The sequence below is a fragment of the Labrus bergylta genome, chromosome 6, assembly GCF_963930695.1.
Source record: "Labrus bergylta chromosome 6, fLabBer1.1, whole genome shotgun sequence".
NCBI lineage: Eukaryota > Metazoa > Chordata > Actinopteri > Labriformes > Labridae > Labrus > Labrus bergylta.
The window spans coordinates 2,931,379-2,951,923 of record NC_089200.1 but is presented as its reverse complement, the minus strand read 5'-3'; the positions used below and the strand labels follow the sequence as shown (position 1 = coordinate 2,951,923).

General features: G+C 42.1%; 2 protein-coding genes across 2 annotated transcripts; both read left to right on the top strand.

Annotated features, from left to right (window-relative positions):
• The first annotated feature begins 2,489 nt into the window (after nt 1–2,489).
• On the top strand, nt 2,490–8,474 carry LOC136179450 (interferon-induced protein with tetratricopeptide repeats 1-like). Its single transcript, XM_065956276.1, has 2 exons — nt 2,490–2,572; nt 5,331–8,474. The coding sequence occupies exons 1-2, from the start codon at nt 2,490–2,492 to the stop codon at nt 6,676–6,678; spliced, it is 1,431 nt and encodes a 476-aa protein (XP_065812348.1). The 3' UTR covers nt 6,679–8,474.
• Nucleotides 8,475–11,472: 2,998 nt separating this feature from the next.
• On the top strand, nt 11,473–19,049 carry LOC136179449 (interferon-induced protein with tetratricopeptide repeats 1-like). Its single transcript, XM_065956275.1, has 2 exons — nt 11,473–11,531; nt 17,583–19,049. The coding sequence occupies exons 1-2, from the start codon at nt 11,473–11,475 to the stop codon at nt 18,880–18,882; spliced, it is 1,359 nt and encodes a 452-aa protein (XP_065812347.1). The 3' UTR covers nt 18,883–19,049.
• Nucleotides 19,050–20,545: the final 1,496 nt, after the last annotated feature.

The window sequence follows — 20,545 nt, the reverse complement described above, 5'->3', positions numbered from 1 at the left end:
CACACACACACACACACACACACACACACACACACACACACACACACACACACACACACACACACACACACACACACACACACACACACACACACACACACACACAGTCACACTTGAGAGCCCTGCAACATATTGAGGCTTTAACTTTTAATTCTTAAGAAATGAAGAAATGAAAGTCACATAACATCCTGCTGATAAGGAAAGTGCCACGCCTCTATCACGGACATTTAAAGCTGCTGCTACTGCATCATCACATCATCCACACTAGAGAGCTAAACCTGGAGTGACTGTAACCAGAGAGCAACATCAAGAGGAAACATCTGCTCGACTAAGTCATCTTCAGAAAACGACTGAGAGGAAGAAACAGTAGAAAGATGAGGTGAGTATCTGACTTGCATACGAATGTTTACATGTTTTTAATTTATTAATTCCAAACCCTTTCCTTTTAGTCTTTTTCTTCCCCTTTAGCTTCATTATTTTAGTGTTTCATACGTTTACTTTTCTCACTTTGTTGCTTTTGTGACTTTTTGTTTGTCTGGGGTAAAATAATAATAATACATTTTATTTATAAGTTTCAATTTCAAGACACTGTACATTTGTTAAAAAGACAGAAGGATCAGAACAGTAAGGACAGACTAACAGACATTACAACATTACACACAAATCATAAATAAAACAACATGAAGGTGCAGCGACAGATAAACAGATCACACATCACAATCATAGATTAAAAGCTTATTTGGAGAGGTGAGTTTTGATTAGTGATTTGAATGTAGAAGGGTCAGTGCAGTGTTGAATGTGTGTAGGGAGTGAGTTTCCAGAGGGAGGGGGCAGCTATGGAGAAGGTTCTGTCCCCCCAGGTTCGTTGCTTGGTTCTAAGTGGGGGAGACAGGAGGTCGGCTTTTAAAGAATGGAGGCTGCGTGCAGGAGTGTGAGGGTGAACTGTGAGATAGGAGGGGACCTGGTGGTTAAGGGCTTTATGTGTAAGGAGCAGGATTTTGAATTGGATACGGTACGAGACAGGTACCCAGTGGAGATATGTAGGACAGGGGTGAGGGGTTCACTGGATCGGGTGTGGGTGAGACGGGGTGCAGCACAGTTCTGGATGTATTGGAGTTTATTAAGGACTTTGGATGATCATTTTTAGAAACAGAAGGGTATCAAGTGTATCACATTAAGCTAATATTAATAAAAACAAGTTAAAGATGGATTTTGATAAACTGTTGTCTGTCGGTGAGGTAGGATTTTAACCAGGAAAGAGCAGTGCCAGTGAAGTTGAGTGAGTGTTCTAAGCTGGGTAGAAGAATACTGTGGCTGATGGTGTCAGGGGCTGCAGTGAAGAGGTGCATTGTGTAATGGAAAATGTATTTTGCTGATGTGTTAAAATAAAACTGTGACAGTTGCTGAAATATCGCTGTTCAGATTGCACCAAGCCCATATCCTGTTAATCCTCTGAGGCCTTTGCGTAAACCTCTGCACAGGAAGTACATGTTAAGAACAAACAACCCCACTGGTTCAATAGAAATCAGGACGTTGTGTAAAATGAAAAGATAAAGCACGAGAGGGAAGGATCGGTATCGGCAGGCGATGGTGTACTACTATAATACCTCGTCAGGTGAAAGTTTCTCTAAATTTTGAAGCAGAGGTCTCCAGTGAGTGTAAAACCTATCAGAGCACCCTCTAAGAGTGAATTTAATTTTCTCTAACTTAAGGAGAAATAAGACATCGTGCAGCCATGCTTTGAAGGAGGGGGGTTGTGAAGATTTCCATGAGAGAAGGATCTTCCTGCGGGCAATCAAAGAGGCAAAAGCAATAACATTGTCCTGAGTGGTCGAGGTGACAAGGTCGTCAGGAGACCTCCCGAAAATAGCTATATGCAGGGATGGATTGATGTTTAGACCTAAAATGTCGGAGATGGGCTTAAAGAAGGATTGCCAATAATTAACTAATTTAGAACAGGACCAAAACATGTGAGTCAGGTTGCAAGGAGCCTGGGAGCATCTACCACAAGTTTCATCGATTGTATCTGGAAATATTCTGGAGAGTTTATATTTGCTGTAATGAAGTCTGTGGAGCACTTTAAACTGGATGAGAGACAGCCTAGCACAGCTAGAAGATGAGATGATGAGATGAGATTCAACTTTATTGTCATTACACATATACAAGTATAGAGTAACGAAATGAGGTTTGGCATCTCACCAGAAGTGCAACAAGCAGAAAGTGCAAGAATCTGTGTTATGTACAGTAATTACAAAATTTACAGAAAAAGTGAATTATTGGGTATATATGGCTGGATTAATGGGATGCTATGAATATAAATAAATACTATAAATATAAGGATATTTTTAGGATTATAATATACAGATTAAGGTGCAGTGAGCATGCTATACTAGATTACAGATAATATACAGAATATGGACATATTGTACAGGTCGATAACTTATTGAGGTGATATGAACATACTATATAATAATACAGGTGGATGAGAGATGTGTGTGTATGACCAGGAGGAGTGGTGGGGGGACGATGGGTGTGAGGTGATGTGCAGGGGAAAGGGGGCGGAGTTCGGAAGGTGAGATAAAGTTCAGAGTTTGGGGGGCAGAGTTCAGTAGAGAGACAGCTCTGGGGAAAAAGCTGTTCTTCAGTTCAGTTCAGATCTTTATTGTCCCTGGAAGGGAAATTTGATTTGCAACAGTGGACACAAAAACACGACAGATAAACAGACATAAGTTGAGCAACACAACGTGATGAAATACAACCAAGAAATATAAAATATAAAAACTCACTGTTCGTTGAGAAGTTTCACTCAAATGGTATAAATAAATACATGTGCTTGCTCTGCTTGAAAGTGCAGTCAAGGATTTAAAGAAGATTAAGAGCATTAATTGCAAGAGGAACATATGAAAATTTAGATCTGTTTGCCTTAGCCCTGGGCAGCCTGTACCTCCGACCTGAGGGGAGAAGAACAAATTCCTCTAAGAGAGGATGGTCAGAGCTGGACAAGATAGACTTTGCTTTTCTAACAACTTATCTGTTCCAGATTTCTGACAATGAAAGCTGCTGAGCGCCGATTATTTTACTGGCTGTATTGACAATATTGGAAAGACGATTTTTGTTCTGAACAGAAAGGTTACCATACCATGAGATAAAACAAAAGGTTAAAATTGACTCTATAAAAGAGCGGTAGAATAAAACCATCAGTGTCTTGTCCACATTAAAAGTGTTCATTCTGCGCAGAAAGTAGAGTCTCTGAAAGCCCTTTTTGCAGATTGCATCTGTGTTCTTGTCAATCACAGTGCCCAGGTACTTGTAACACTCAACATTCTCCACAGGTGTACCTTTGATCATAGGCGGGAAGGTTGAGTGGGAGATTTTCCGAAAATCAATGACCATCTCTTTTGTTTTTTTGACATTGATCTTTAAGAAGTGGCGGTCGCACCACTCCACAAAGTCCTTCACAACAGGCCCGTGATCGACGTCTCCATCCTGGAGCAGACTGATTAGAACAGTATCGTCTGCAAACTTCAGGAGATGCCTGTTGTCATAGGTGCTCCTACAGTCATTTGTATATAAAATATACAATAAAGGGGACAGGACACACCCCTGTGGTGAGCCTGTGGATGACAGCCACTTCTCGGATAGGGCACCATTTGCCCTGACTGCCTGAGGCCTGCAAGTTAAAAAGTTCAAGATCCATTTCACCAACCCAGCATCAAGGTTAAAATGGGACAGCAGTTTCTTTTCTAAAATGTGGGGTTGGATTGTATTAAAAGCTGAGGAGAAATCTACAAATAAAAGCCTTGCATGTGTTTTTATACCCTCGAGATGTTTATATGAATAGTTAAATAGAGTAATAGTGGCATCAGCCACACCTCTGTTTGACTGATATGCAAAGTGCATCGGGTCAAGCAGGCCCTGAACATGATTGGTCAGAACTCTTTTGACCAATTGTTCAAAAGTCTACATTACTACTGAAGTCAGAGCCACATCCCTCAGGTCATTTAGCTCTTTGGGAGATTTGTTCTTAGCCACAGGTACAACAATAGAATCCTTCCACAGCTTGGGGACCTTGTGCACAGTAAATGACAAGTTGAAAAGATCTGTAAAAACATCACATAACTGATCTGCACATACTTTAAGAAATTTGCCAGTGATCATATCTGGTCCGGGACGAGCAGTGAGCTATAAATCAGGTTGTTTCTGGTCGATTATACACTGACGACATTAGAAAACAGACGAATAAAGACAGACCACTACTGCTAGTCGCAACTCGCGCAGCGCCATAGACTAAATGATCAGTCTGCTGGTTCTGGTCCGGAGGCTTCTGAAGCGCCTACCGGAGGGCAGGAGGGTAAACAGTCTGTGGGCAGGGTGGGAGGAGTCTTTAAGGATGCTGTGAGGTCGCCGCGGACAGCGTTTTTTTTGGACGTCCTCAATGACAGGAAGTGGACACCTTGTGATACGCTGGGCGGTTTTTACCACCCGCTGTAGCGCCTTACGGTCTGTGACAGAGCAGTTTCCGTACCAGACTGTGACACTGCTGGTCAGGATGCTCTCGATCACACAGCGGTAGAAGTTCATCGGTACAGCTGAAGACTGGTGGTGTCTATTCAGTGTCCTCAGGAAAAAGAGGCGTTGATGAGCCTTCTTAACCAGACTGGAGGTGTTAGTGTTAGATGAATTAACAGACCCAAGAGATTTTTCCAGAAATCCTCAGAAAGGTTGGTTTGTAATTCGATTTCCCAATCAGCCTTGATCTTATTTACCGCAGACTCGTTAGTTGTGAACAGGAGGTCATAAAGGTAGGAAACCTGACCTTTGGGCAAGACTCTTGCCTTGAGTGCCAGATCAATGCCACTGGAGTTTGGAACTTGAGGGAATGCCGGTGAGTGGGTCCTAGCAACATCACGGAGCTGAAAATATAAAAAAAAAAAGTCGGAGCTATTTAAATTGAATGCAGAACGTAATTGTTCGAAACTGGCAAAAACATCATTAATGTATAAGTCACCCAGACAGCGCAGGCCATTCCTCTCCAAAGATGTAAATCGTGGGTCAATCCTAGCTGGTATAAAAAGGTGATTATTACGTATGGGCGTTGCTTTAGGGAGGGAAAGCCACCCAAAGTGTCGTCTAATTTGTGACCATACAATGTTTAGAATTTTAACTGCAGTACTCATTTAAATACTAGGTGTCTGAGTTACATATTGCTCCTTTAAAACATCTTATTTTCTTCATGGGAGATGAACAGTAAACATCCAAACATAGCACACTTCAAAGCAAAAAACTAGCTGCTGATGTGTTTAAATGTTTGTTTTTGTATTCTCCATCAGTGCTGCTCAGAGTCAAACCACACTGGAGTCCCTGCAGTGCCATTTCACCTGGGACCTGGACCGCAGCAGGCCGAAACTTTTACGTCTCACAGACAAGATGGAGGACTTCAGCACAGAGGAGGGAAATAGATGGCTGGGCCACATTTACAACCTGTGGGGGTTCATTCAGTATAAGATGGGGTTAAATGAAGAGGCTAACAGTTTGTTCCATAAAGCTGCAGAGACCCTCAACAAGCTGAGAGATGCAGATGAGGGTCCTTGGTTAGTGGTGAACTACGGGAACCTGGCCTGGCTGCACCACCACCTGGGAGATCAAGCAGAGAGTCAGGCTTACCTGTCAAAGGTTGATGCCCTGATGGAAAAATACCCATCTCCATCACAGGACGACCTCCATCCAGAGATCTGCGCTGAAAAGGCCTGGACCCTGATGTTCTTCGGAGAGGATAAGAAGCTGGTTGTTGATTACTACGAGAAAGCTGCCAGGATGCAGGCGGACATGGTGGATTGGAACACCAGCTATGTCATATGGTTAAAGAACGCCCAAAACTTCAGTGACCCAAGGCTGGACCCTGACCTCTTGGAGAAAATGAGACAAGCCAAGGAACGGGATCCAGAGAACTTGTACCTCGCTGCGCTCTACCTTGACCAACGTGCTGATGAAGGAGAAAACATTCGAGATGAAGTCCGTGAGTTGGCTGGAAATGTGAGCACTCTGTGCTGCAGTGGCAGTGGCATGTGGGCCTTACTAAACCTTTACATAAAATACATATCAGTTGATGAGGCCGTTGATTTGGCAGAGAAAGTTCTGAAAGAACATCCAGATGTGTGTTATCTGAAGAAATTAGTTGCGCTCTGCTACAGATGGAGGATCATTTATAAAAGCAGTAGTTCCCCAGAACAAAGCATGATGGACAGAGCAATCACTCTCCACGAGGAGCTGCTCTCTCTTTACCCTCACTCTTCACTCAGAAACGAAACAGACCTCGCAACTATCTATGCAAAGTCACATCACAGCAAGGCCAAAGCTGAGCAGATATTTCAGAAACTGCTCAAAAATGAACCTGCAGAACCTGAAGACAAACAGATGCTATACAACAAATATGCAAATCATTTATACTTTAATCTAAATGACTCCCACAGATCGACACAGTATCACATGAAGGCAGCAGCAATACCAGAAATATCCTTCAGCCGTGAGAACAGCATCAGAATCCTGGAGGAGACTAAAGACAGAGGCATAATGTGCAGAGAAATAGAGGAGTTTCTCAGAAATCTGCAAGAGCCAAGGAAGTCCAGATGGGGAGGCAAATTTAGGGGGGACAATTTTGTCCAAGCAAAAAAAAAATAATAATAATTCTACAAAGGCGTATTGCTTTCACACGTGGTAATAAAGAGCAACAGAATCCTGGAGAAGAATGAAAAACAGGAGGGGGCCAATTCTGCCAGGGCGTCCAAAAAATAAGGATAAAAACTAACTAAAAACAAATGTCTTGCCATACAAAACTATTTGAAATAAATTAAAGGAAGGTTTACTTTTATTATTTTCTCTTTTAAGTCTCACATTTAACAATAGGTTAAAAAAAACTCAAGTTAAAATTAGGATTTTATTTTAGAATTAAGTCTTGCTTTTCATTTAAGGCCAAAAAAACACTTGTTGCTGCCACTTTTATGTCAGTGCTAAACTATGGCGATGCTCTTTACGTGCACGCATCCTGGCAAAGCCTACATGCGTTGGATACTGTCTACCATGGGGCACTGAGGTTTATCACCAATCTAAAAGCCCTTACTCACCACTGCTCCTTGTATGCTCGGGTTGGTTGGACTGCCTTGTCTGCACGTAGACTAAATCACTGGCATTTTTATTTATAAGGGTATTCTCGGTCTGCTTCCATCCTACCTACAGAGCTACATATAAAGTAATGGAAGTTACCATCTTCACCTTCTTACCATCCCTAAAGCCCGTACGGAATTAGGAAAAAGGGCGTTCAAGTATGCTGCTCCCTCTTCTTGGAATCGGTTGCAAGATACTCTAAGTCTTCGGGAGCTGGTTTCCTTGAATGTTTTTAAAGGTGGTCTTAATGATCTGGAGGCAGAAATATCTAACTGTAGATTTTTTAGCTAACTCGTATTGTCCTTTTTGATCGCTTTGTTGCTCATGACTTATGACAGATTCTGGTGAACTGGTTCTTTTTGTGATTCCTGTATTTATGTCCATTGTTGTTAAGTGTTTTATGTCTGAAACCCTGTAATTGTGCTGCTGCCTGTCTTGGCCAGGATGCTCTTGTAAAAGAGATTTTTAATCTCAATGAGACTTTTTCCTGGTTAAAAAAAATATATATATATATTTTCTTAATTATTTTTATTTTTGGGCTTTTATGCGTTTATTTAGAGATAGGACAGTAAATAGAGTTAGAAACAGGGGAGAGAGAGAGAGCGAGAGAGTTGGGAATGTCTTACTAATTCAGGACGGAGTTCCCTTCATGACATCACAAAGGGCAGTAGCCCCTCCCCCAGGTGGGTGACACTCCCACAGCTAGGTGTTTGTTCTGCCCTCTGAGTCTGCCTTCTTACCGTAAACAATAGGACATGGAGCGAGAAAGACCAAGTACACCCAAGCCCTTCCAGAGACAGGGCGTGGTCAGACACAGCTCATTTACATATTTAAAGGTACAGACACAGAAACAGCCTGTTCTGAGCAGGGCTGAAATAGAGGGGTTTATAGGCATGATCAAATACAGGATCAGAGTGGATTTAGAACAAGAAACTTCACACATGTTTTTGGAAGTTCTGAGAATTTTTTTAACTGGTTGAAGAGGAGGAGACTATGTGACCTTTAAATCTTACACCCTAGCTCCTGGTAGGTGTGACGTCCTTTGTAAAACACGGTCGTCATGGTGAATATTTAATGAAGAAATGTGTGAATTGTGATTATCATGTATTTTGCTTCTGTTGTGTTTTTTCAATGCTGTATTTTCAGATTTTAGAATTAATGGATTTTATATGAATGTGCTTCGCTTCAGAAATTTAAAGTCCTCATTGTTCATGTGAAAATGTATTTTCTGTTACCTGAAAATTATATATTAAGATGCTCCTGTTTGCTCAAGCTGTGTTTAAGCTTTATACCAATAAATGAACAGTGTGCACACCAAGAAATCGTCTTGAAGTTTTTTGTTTCAGTGGTTTCACCTTCTTCAGTTCTAAACTATCGGGAGGACGGAGCTAGAAATTTAAGCCTCGTCAGATCATAAGCGTCTGACAATTATTAGAGTAAGTTATTTGGCAGAAATATTCGAGTTCAATGAACATAAATGAAAGAAATTAGCTCTTTAGACAGATTAACAACTTCACATACACTTTACTGCCTGGGTTTACAACTAGCACAGGCGGCATCTGCTGGTGAACTAAGAGTATTACAAGATGGCGTCCATAAACTGATTCATCATCATGTTGCAGAGTACGGTGAATTTATAATCTGCCGCTCTCCTCTCCGAACACACGCACGCTGGCAAACTGATCATGTATGTGTGAGTATTTTATTCAGCCATTATACATATACAATCATTTTTAAACAATACAGACAGTTCAAACAGAGTCAACAGTCATGTGTTATGTAGCGACTGAAAAGGAAAAGGCAGAAGCAAAAAGCTTGAGATGCTTACGTCATCAACATGCAGGAGGAGCGTGAGCAATTAACAGGAAGGCCACCTACTGTCTGAGCCTTTTATACACTTATTGTGTCAGGAAGAATAAGAACATTTCACAGCAGCACATGTTCTGATCATGTGTGTCTTGGCACAGTGAAAGACTAACCATCAATCATGGCATGGATGAACCACTTGTCGCTCCAAACGAGCAACAGCAGAAGAGCAGTTCAAGTTATGTTGGTAGAAAATTTGTGTAATGTAGCACCAAACCCAAACTTTATTTTGTATGCTCATGCTGGAATGCAAAAATAACGTGATTAAAGTTTCAAGTAACCATTAGAAAACCACTCAGTACTGGGTAGATATTGAGTACTTCTTCATCACATGTTGTAGAGTAGTGAATTATTATTTAACGGATAATGAAAGCTGGATAAACCACATAAATCTACCTGTTAACTAATGGTTACCTAGAGCCCTTTTCACATATGCACTCTGGATTATATCTAGTGGTTAGTTTCCCATTCGTCTCCCAGTAAGTATGCAAAATGTGTGTACCTTATTGTAAAGTGTTACCCATGTATATTGTGACTTGTTGTATCTCTCCTGTTGATTTTCCATAACACACATTGTCTATATGCTGCATTCCTGTACTGACTCCGTCCCACTCCGGGCTCCGGCTCATCATTGATGGTGAATTGAAGTTTTGGGCTGAATCCTGGAATAAAAGGAAAACCGATGTTGAAAAACAAAAACCTCATACTCTGTCAGTGTAACAGGTTGATATTGACAGCATAAGACTTTCCCCAAAACACTTGTTTTTCATTTTATATCTTCTTTTGAGTTTTACATTATTCTCCTGCCTGTTTATTTTGGAGTCTGTGTGTGTGTGCCCCAACTGCTTGGGGCCCCAGACCAGTAGGGGCCCCTCAGGGCTCACAAATGTAAACCAAAGCAGTGCCCCAAAATGACAGTAGGAAACCTCCCTAAGGGGGCCCCATCTGACAGCACTCACTGTTGTTGCCCTGCTAAGTGTCACATACATTATTGCTTTGAAAACCAAAATTTGTTTCTGAAAGTCAACAAAGTAAAATGAAGAGGAATAATCCCCAAGAGACTCTAGAATTACCACAGTGTGAGTGATGACGTCAGGAATGTGGTCAGAGCCGTTGACAGCTTGGTCGGAGGTAAGTTAATGATGATTCACACTCCGTCGATAAACACATTTTATAGTATTTTTTTAGTTGTTTAGATGTAATCAAACTGTGGTTTTCAGTTACTGATCATATTCGATTCATCCCGTATCAGTTCTGTGGAGTTTTGAATAATATTCATAAAGTTATTCATTAGTCGTGAATGTTAACGGCTAATGTACTGAATGTTAAGCTAGCGTCTCGCGCAATAGGAAACCCCATAGTCACTCCGAGCTGCATCATTACCGGTGACGTCATCATTGTCTTACGTTTAGCAGCTTTACTTTTGTCTCCAAAAAGTTTGTAACCTTACAAACCGATCTATGTAGCCATTTATCCACGACCTATAGTTGTCATGGTAACAGTTGAATAAACAAACTAGACAACGGGCTGCAGACACTCAGGCTCCATCAAAATCTGGTAATATTACTGTACCTTTTGAGTCTGCGCGGTTCCTCATCTTCTCACAGCGTCTCTGCCGGCTTCCTCACCCTTTGTTTGTCAACAAATGCACATGGTGTCAGAGGGGGAGGCGTGACCGTTTTTATGACACTGCAGTTGCACTCAGAGACCTCCTGATGGCGCCAAAGTGCACCAAAACTGACAACATATTGAGACTTTAAGTTTTAATTCTTAAGAAAGGAAAGGAAAGTCACATAACATCCTGCTGATAAGGAAAGTGTCACGCCTCTATCACAGACAATTAAAGCTGCTGCTGCACATCACGTCATCCAGACTAGAGAGCTGAAGCTGGAGCGACTGTAACCAGAGAGCACCATCAAGAGGAAACATCTGCTCGACTAAGTCATCTTCAGAAAACGACTGAGAGGAAGAAACAGTAGAAAGATGAGGTGAGTATCTGACTTGCATACGAATGTTTACATGTTTTTAATTTATTAATTCCAAACCCTTTCCTTTTAGTCTTTTTCTTCCCCTTTAGCTTCATTATTTTAGTGTTTCATAAATTTACTTTTCTCACTTTGTTGCTTTTGTGACTTTTTGTTTGTCTGGGGTAAAATAATAATAATACATTTTATTTATAAGTTTCAATTTCAAGACACTGTACATTTGTTAAAAAGACAGAAGGATCAGAACAGTAAGGACAGACTAACAGACACTGCAACATTACACACAAATCATAAATAAAACAACATGAAGGTGCAGCGACAGATTAACAGATCACACATCACAATCATAGATTAAAAGATTATTTGGAGAGGTGAATTTTGATTAGTGATTTGAATGTAGAAGGGTCAGTGCAGTGTTGAATGTGTGTAGGGAGTGAGTTTCCAGAGGGAGGGGGCAGCTATGGAGAAGGCTCTGTCCCCCCGGGTTCGTCGCTTGGTTCCAAGTGGGGGAGACAGGAGGTTGGCTTTTAAAGAATGGAGGCTGCGTGCAGGAGTGTGAGGGTGAACTGTGAGATAGGAGGGGACCTGGTGGTTAAGGGCTTTATGTGTAAGGAGCAGGATTTTGAATCGGATACGGTACGAGACAGGGACCCAGTGGAGATATATAGGACAGGGGTGAGGGGTTTACTGGATCGGGTGTGGGTGAGACGGGGTGCAGCACAGTTCTGGATGTATTGGAGTTTATTAAGGACTTTGGATGATCATTTTTAGAAACAGAAGGGTATCAAGTGTATCACATTAAGCTAATATTAATAAAAACAAGTTAAAGATGGATTTTGATAAACTGTTGTCTGTCGGTGAGGTAGGATTTTAACCAGGAAAGAGCAGTGCCAGTGAAGTTGAGTGAGTGTTCTATGCTGGATAGAAGCACCGCATTCAAGCAAGGTCAGTTCACCCCTCTGCTCAAAAAACCCACACTAAACCCAGCCCAGGTTGAAAACTACAGACCGGTTTCTCTTCTGCCCTTTCTGTCAAAAATACTTGAGCGCACAGTCTTTAAGCAAGTCTCTGAGTTCCTGTCCAGAAACGATCTTTTTGACCCAAATCAGTCACGCTTTAAGCGGGGCCACTCTACTGAAACTGCACTACTGTCAGTAACAGAATCGTCAGTCCTCAGTTCTATTACTGCTAGACCTGTCTGCTGCCTTTGACACAGTCAACCATCAAATCCTCCTATCCACGCTCTCTGAACTTGGCATCTCAGGATCTGCCCTCTGCTGGTTCGTGTCCTACCTCTCTGGGCGATCCTATAGAGCAGGGGTGTCCAAACTTTTTTTCTTGCAGGCCAAAATTGTCGTGTTAGAAACGCTCGCGGGCCACAGGTTTTTTTCTTACCCTTTTAAATATAGTTGAAAAAATAGTAAGGCTTTGTAGATCAGAATCAAAAGAAACCCTTTCATAAAAGGGAATCAAATATTTTGATTTCTTCGTTCTACTTTATTAGTTTTTTTCTCAGAGCCTGTAACATGGTTCATTTAGCTCAGGTCATTAAATGGTTAAACAACAGTCCGCTTGTTTGCAAAAACTTTGCATATGTTTTTTTTTCATAGTTTACAAAAAAATGTGGAAAATAGTAAAATCTGTAGATTTAAAACAACAACATACATGTTACTGAACATTTTCTGTTTTAGGAATATTGTTCAGCACTTGTTAACATGAAAAATAAGATAACGTGCCAATCTTAATCAATAAAATCTTCTGATTCTTCATTTGAAGTCACGGGTCAAATGGCCCTCGGGCCGCACTTTGGACACCCCTGCTATAGAGTGTCGTGGAAGGGAGAAGTGTCCAAAGCGCACAGCTTATCCACAGGGGTACCTCAAGGGTCAGTGCTTGGTCCCCTTCTCTTCTCCATATACACAAGCTCAATTGGTTCAATAATCCGCTCTCATGGCTTCTCATACCACTGCTATGCTGACGATACCCAGCTCTTCCTGTCATTCCCACCAGACGATGTTACAGTCTCTGCAAGAATCTCATCATGCCTTGCTGATATCTCTAAATGGATGAATGAACAGCACCTTCAACTCAATCTTTCAGAGACTGAGCTCCTTATCATCCCAGCCAGTCCCTCTATGCAACCACAGATCAATATCCAGCTTGGAACAACCAAACTCATGCCCACAAAGTCTGCCCGGAACCTGGGTTTCATGATCGATGACCAGCTAACTTTTAAGGTTCATGTAGCTTCGATTACCCGGTCATGTCGATTTGCCCTGTACAACATCAGGAAGATCAGACCTTACCTGTCAGAACACGCTACACAGCTCCTGGTACAGGTTCTTGTGATATCACGCATCGATTATTGCAACTCTCTACTGGCAGGTCTTCCTACATGCACTATCAAACCTCTGCAAATGATACAAAATGCAGCAGCACGACTGGTCTTCAACCTTCCCAAAAGAGCACATGTCACTCCGCTGTTCATCTCCTTACACTGGCTCCCAGTTACTGCTCGCATCAAATTTAAAACTCTGCTGCTCGCTTACAAAACAGTGACAAAAACGTCTCCTCCTTACTTTAACTCTCTCATCCAGGTCTACGCTCCCTCCCGCCCACTACGCTCTGCCAATAAAAGGCGTCTGATCCAACCTTCACAACAGGGTCCTAAGTCTCTGACTAGACTCTTCTCCTCTGTCGCCCCCCGGTGGTGGAATAAACTTCCAAACTCCATTTGAACTGCAGAGTCCCTCTGCACCTTTAAGAAAAAGCTAAAGACCCAGCTCTTTCATGAATACCTACTAACTTAATGATGATGGTTTCGATATCATTGATGATGACGGTTGTGACGATTGTTTTTGTTTGATAACGATGACTTATAAGATGGTTTCTATACTGATTAGAGCTCCCAAGAACTGCCGTCAATGTTGTGCTTTGCCTCTGGTCACTTCCTGTCAGCACCTGTGTGTCCAATCAGACTCAAAGCTGATCGTTTGCTCTTACTGACATTGTTCCCTTTTTTCTAGATCCTTGCTTATGTTGTACTTACTCTCTGATGTACGTCGCTTTGGATAAAAGCGTCTGTTAAGTGAATTGTAGAATTTTAGAATTGTAGAATACTGTGGCTGATGGTGTCAGGGGCTGCAGTGAAGAGGTGGATTGTGTAATGGAAAATGGATTTTGCTGATGTGTTAAAATAAAACTGTGACAGTTGCTGAAATATCGCTGTTCAGATTGCACCATGCCCATATCTGAAGGAGGGGGGTTTTGAAGATTTCCATGAGAGAAGGATCTTCCTGCGGGCAATCAAAGAGGCAAAAGCAATAACATTGTCCTGAGTGGTCGAGGTGACAAGGTCGTCAGGAGACCTCCCGAAAATAGCTATATGCAGGGATGGATTGATGTTTAGACCTAAAATGTCGGAGATGGGTTTAAGGAAGGATTGCCAATAATTAACTAATTTATTATTCCTTTTTCCAGAAATCCTTAGAAAGGTTGATTTGTAGTTCGTTTTCCCAATCAGCCTTGATCTTATTTACCGCGGACTCGTTAGTTGTGAACAGGAGGTCATAAAGGTAGGAAACCTGACTTTTGGGCAAGACTCTTGCCTTGAGTGCCAGATCAATGCCACTGGGGTTTGGGACTTGAGGGAATGCCGGTGAGTGGGTCCTAGCAAAATTACGGAGCTGAAAATACCGAAAAAGGTCGGAGCTATTTAAATTGAATGCAGAACGTAATTGTTCGAAACTGGCAAAAACATCATTAACGTATAAGTCACCCAGACAGCGCAGGCCATTCCAATCCTAGCTGGTATAAAAAGATGATTATTACAGATGGGCGTTGCTTTAGGGAGGGAAGGAGAGCAGGAGTCAGCCTCTAATCAGCACCAGCTGCACTGGGGTGAGATAAACCAAAGTATAATTTTGTGAACATTGGCTGCCAAATAGTAGCTGATAAAATTGGGTAGCCCAAGCCCTCCCACTGACCTGCTCCTCTGGAGTAAAGTTTTACCTGTTCTCGCAAATAAAAGAAGAAATAATGTTGTTTATAGATTTAATAAAGGATATATTCCTTATAATTATATCCCCCCCCCCCCCCCCCCCCCCTTTGATCCCTTTGAACCCTCAGACCAACTTTAAAACTGATAACGGCTCAATGCGAACAACAGTGAGGAGAGCGGACAGCCTTGCCTAGTGCTGCGAAAAAGAGGAAATGGTTCTGAACACTGTGTGTTTGTACACACAGATGCGTAGGGGGAGGAGCAGAGTAGCTTAATCCAGGAGATGAAGCTGGCACTAAAACCGAACTGTTGCAAAGTGAAAAAGAGATAAGCCCACTCCACCCTGTTAAAGGCCTTCTCTGCTTCGAGAGATATTACAGCTTCAGGTTCCGTAGAAGAGGACGGGGTGTGAATGATACCGAGAAGCCTTCTGACATTAGAAAAAGAGTGCCTCCCCTTTATGAATCCTGTCTGATCTTCTGAGATTACTGTGGGCATAATAGACTCCAGGCGACGGGCTAGGACCTTAGCTAGAATTTTAACGTCAACAGAAAGGAGTGAAATTGGGCGATAGGATGCACAGCTTGCTGTGTCCTTGTCTTTCTTGTGAATGAGAGATATAGAAGCTTGCATGAGTGTGGGTGGCAAGGTGGCATGATTGGTTAAACATTTCAAGTAGGAGTGGAGCAAGCAGGTCAGAAAACCGTTTGAAAAACTCTACAGGATACCCGTCTGGGCCCGTTGAATTGCCAATGGGCATTGAGCAAATGGCCTCTTTGATTTCAGGAAGTGTGTCTGACTGTCATTAGGCAAAACTTTCGGTAACATTAATTTATCAAAGGAATTACATAATAGACTTTCATCGTTAGGGGACTTGGAGGTATACAGTTTAGAATAAAATGACCTAATTAAGTCGTTTATCTTATCTGGGTCAGAGGTTAGACAGCCTGACTCGTCTCGTGTCTGGGTGATCTGGTTGGAAGCCAATCTGGCCTTTAGTTGGTGGGCCAGAAGGCGACCCGCCTTGTCAGCATGTTCGTACATAGACCCACGAGAGCGGAGGAGGAGACATTCAGCTTCTGTAGTGAGAAGAAGGTCAAGCTCTGTATGGAGTCCTAGCCTTTCTTTGTACAAGTCAGGTGTTTGGGAAGTCGACAGTAAAACATCAAGGTTAGCTATAGATTTTTCTAATTCCCTCTGATCGTTGGAATAACAATTTATTCTATGATGATTTATCTAATTGTTTCTCTAACTTAGGCAAAACAATGGACACCCAACTCTCCCACAGGGAATCGTACAAAGGGGCAGAGGGGAGGCGGAAAAACGGATACATAATACTAACCAAAGAAGAAGAAAACACAGGAAGAAGGGGCTGCAGACTACAAAATAAGACAAAACAGACAATTGCCAGTTACTTTTGGGTAATTATAAAAACATAAACGGTCATCCACCAGCATATTTGACCCTGTTACTCAGACGGCCCAGTGTGTGCAGGTCAGACCACCACAGCAGTCACAATCTACCCATCTGTCAGACCACCGACAAACAAACAACATCTTTTAACCGTTTAAAGGTTTACTGAACTCTCCTGATCATAATAATTCATCAAACTGAGTCCCAACGGTTTAAATCCAATAAAAGATTTAATCCAAACACATTAGCTCCACATTAGGAGCAAAGTGTACCAATCCAACCCTAAAGGTTGGAGCGAGACAAATCGCAGTCCGTTGATTGGTTAAAAGAACCGCCACTTTCCGTCTGACAGCAGTAATAAAGGACAAACAGAAAACGTGCCATGTTTAAATATCCTTGGAGGTGCAGACCACTGACCGGACCGCTAGGTGGAAATGAGGTTTTTGACTTGTGAGCCATTCTGTTGTCAGTGTGCAGAATGTGGTTTGACATTATGCTGCTGCAATAAACAAGGCCTTCCCAGAAAAGAGGTTTTCTATTTGGCAGCATATGTTGCTCCAAAACCTTTATGTATGGTTCAGCATTCATGGAGCCTTGACAGATGTGCAGTTTACCCATGCACCCCTATACCATCACAGGTGCTGTTTTTTTTATCTGAGCGCTGATAACAAGCCAGATGGTCCCTCTCCTCTTTAGCCCCGGAGGATGCAGCGTCCATTTTTTCTAAAAAGATTTCAAATTGTGAATTGTCAGAACTCAGGACAGTGTTCCACTTCGACTTAGTCCATTTTAAATGACCTCAGGCCCAAGGAAATCCAGCAATGTTTCTGGATCTGGTTTATATACAGCTTGCTCTCTGTATGGTAGAGTTTCAGCTAACGTTGTGAATCCAGAGATGAGCTGTGTTCACAGACTATGTCTCCTGGAGGTGTTCCTGAGCCCATGCAGTGATGTCCACCAAATAATTTAGTCGGTTTTTTATTTATCTGAGAAGTTTACTTAATTATCTGACTATATAATAGGGTAATAAAAGTGATTGACAGCTCAGGTTTAGAAGAGTAGAGGAGAAATTGCGAGACAAGACATAACAAACAAGAACACAAGAATCAAAAATAGCTGCTGATGTGTTTAAATGTTTGTTTTTTATTCTCCATCAGTGCTGCTCAGAGTCAAACCACACTGGAGTCCCTGCAGTGCCACTTCACCTGGGACCTGGACCGCAGCAGGCCGAAACTTTTACTTCTGAAAGACAAAATGGAGGACTTCAGCACAGAGAAGGGAAATAGATGGCTGGGCCACATTTACAACCTGTGGGGGTTCATTCAGTATAAACTGGGGTTAAATGAAGAGGCTAACAGTTTGTTCCAGAAGGCTGCAGAGACCCTCAACAAGCTGAGAGACGCAGATGAGGGTCCTTGGTTAGTGGTGAACTACGGGAACCTGGCCTGGCTGCACCACCACCTGGGAGATCTAGAGGAGAGTCAGGCTTACCTGTCAAAGGTTGATGCCCTGATGGAAAAATACCCATCTCCATCCCAGGACGACCTCCATCCAGAGATCTACGCTGAAAAGGCCTGGACCCTGATGTTCTTCGGAGAGGACATGATTCTGGTTGTTGATTACTACGAGAAAGCTGCCAGGATGCAGGCGGACATGATGGATTGGAACACCAGCTATGTCATATGGTTAAAGAACGCCCAAAACTTCAGTGACCCAATGCTGGACCCTGACCTCTTGGAGAAAATGAGACAAGCCAAGGAACGGGATCCAGAGAACTTGTACCTCGCTGCACTCTACCTTGACCAACGTGCTGATGAAGGAGAAAACATTCGAGATGAAGTCCGTGAGTTGGCTGGAAATGTGAGCACTCTGTGCTGCAGTAGCAGTGGCATGTGGGCCTTACTAAACCTTTACATAAAATACATATCAGTTGATGAGGCCGTTGATTTGGCAGAGGAAGTTCTGAAAGAACATCCAGATGTGCATTATCTGAAGAGATTAGTTGCGTTCTGCTACAGATGGAGGATCGTTTATAAAAGGAGAGATTACCCTGATCCAGAACAAAGCATGATGGACAGAGCAATCGCTCTCCACGAGGAGCTGCTCTCTCTTTACCCTCACACTCCACTCAAAAAGGAAATTGACCTCGCAATTATCTATGCAATGTCACGTCACAGCAAGGCCAAAGCTGAGCAGATATTTCAGAAACTGCTCGAAAATGAACCTGCAGAACCTTCAGACAAACAGATGCTTTACAACAGATATGCACATCATTTATTCTTTCATCAAAATGACTCCCACAGGTCGATACAGTATCACATGAAGGCAGCAGCAATACCAGAAAAATCTTCCTTCCGTGAGAACAGCATCAGAATCTTGGAGAGGAATAAACAAAGACGCATAATGTGCAGAGAAATTGAAGAGTTTTTCGGAAACCTGCAAGAGCCAAGGCAGTAAAGATAGGGAGGCAAATTTAGGGGGAACAATTTTGTCCAAGCAAAAGAAAACAACAACTAATTTAAAAGAATCCTGGAGAAGAATGAAAAACAGGAGGGGGCCAATTCTGCCAGGGCGTCCAAAAAATAAGGATAAAAACTAACTAAAAACTAATTTCTTGTCATTCAAAACTGTTTGAATTAAATTAAAGGAAGGTTTATTTTTATTATTGTAACAGCCGACCTGCGGGGGTACTCAGACTTTGGAAGGTCCCCTCACAGGGGTCAAATAAATGACCAGTTAAAAATGAAACACAGAAACACATTTAAAGAGAAAAGGTGCCAAGGTTTATTAAATTAACTAACATAAAATTCATGAGTCACCATAAGATAATTGGCGCATATTTCAATGTCTTACAGGCGGAAGTATGGCTTTGAGTATTTTGATGCTTTACTGAGGAGGAATTCAGTGTCACACTTCTACAGCAAGGGAGTAAAAAGACTCCTTGTCACACAATATCACTGCAACTTAATCACACTATGTATAAGCATGCAATATCACTGCAACTTCAACTATAATCACACTATGTATGAGCATGCAATATCACTGCAACTTCAGCTATAATCACACTATGTATGAGCATGCAATATCACTGCAACTTCAACTATAATCACACTATGTATAAGCATGCAATATCACTGCAACTTCAACTATAATCACACTATGTATGAGCATGCAATATCACTGCAACTTCAACTATAATCACATTATGTATGAGCATGCAATATCACTGCAACTTCAACTATAATCACACTATGTATAAGCATGCAATATCACTGCAACTGCCCTCGCAACCAAAATTACCTTGACCCTCCCTGATGGTCCGCCCTGACGCTGTGCTGGGGAAATGGTGATAATTAAAACAAACAAGACGAAAAACAAAAAATAAACTAGTCAGCCTACTGAGGCAACCCCATAGATCTGTTGCCTCAAATACTGGCTCATAATGCCAGGCGGACTAGAAACAAAATACCGAAACAAAAATCAACACCGAAGAAAACAAACAAAACCCACACAGTAAGAGCAGCAGAGGAAATCTGCCAGGCTCCCTGAAACAAAGAAAATAGAAGCATTAGTTGGTCACATTAATACATTTCCCTAATCCCAAAATAAACATAATACAAAAACATATCCTCAACATCAATTACACAGTGGCCATAGCTTTATTAGACAAAAAAATACATATCGCTGTGCGTACCTGGTGTGCTGGGCCCAAACCTTCCCAGCAACCCCCTGCCAAGTACAACGCCCGGCAACTTTGCTAAAAATGGAGGACAGGGCATAAGTACACGACTTTATAACCATTTAAGTAAAACTAAATTAAAACCACATTCAAAACTTGTCTCACCGATCGCCAGCTCCGCTACACACCAGAGACACTCACTTGGCGATCAGCCCCTGAAGTCACACCTGATGTGTCCGAACGTTCTGACCAAATGACAACTGGAAACATTATAGTTCTGGTATTAATACCTTCTCTTTATAAAACTTGAAACACAAAACAAAACAAAGCATGTTTCCTTACCAGTTTTCCCAGACGCAAACAAACAAAACAGCCGGCATGGATGAGGGTGTACACCGTCCCTCTCCTTCCGGGTGGGAACAAAAACACTGCCTCTCTGTT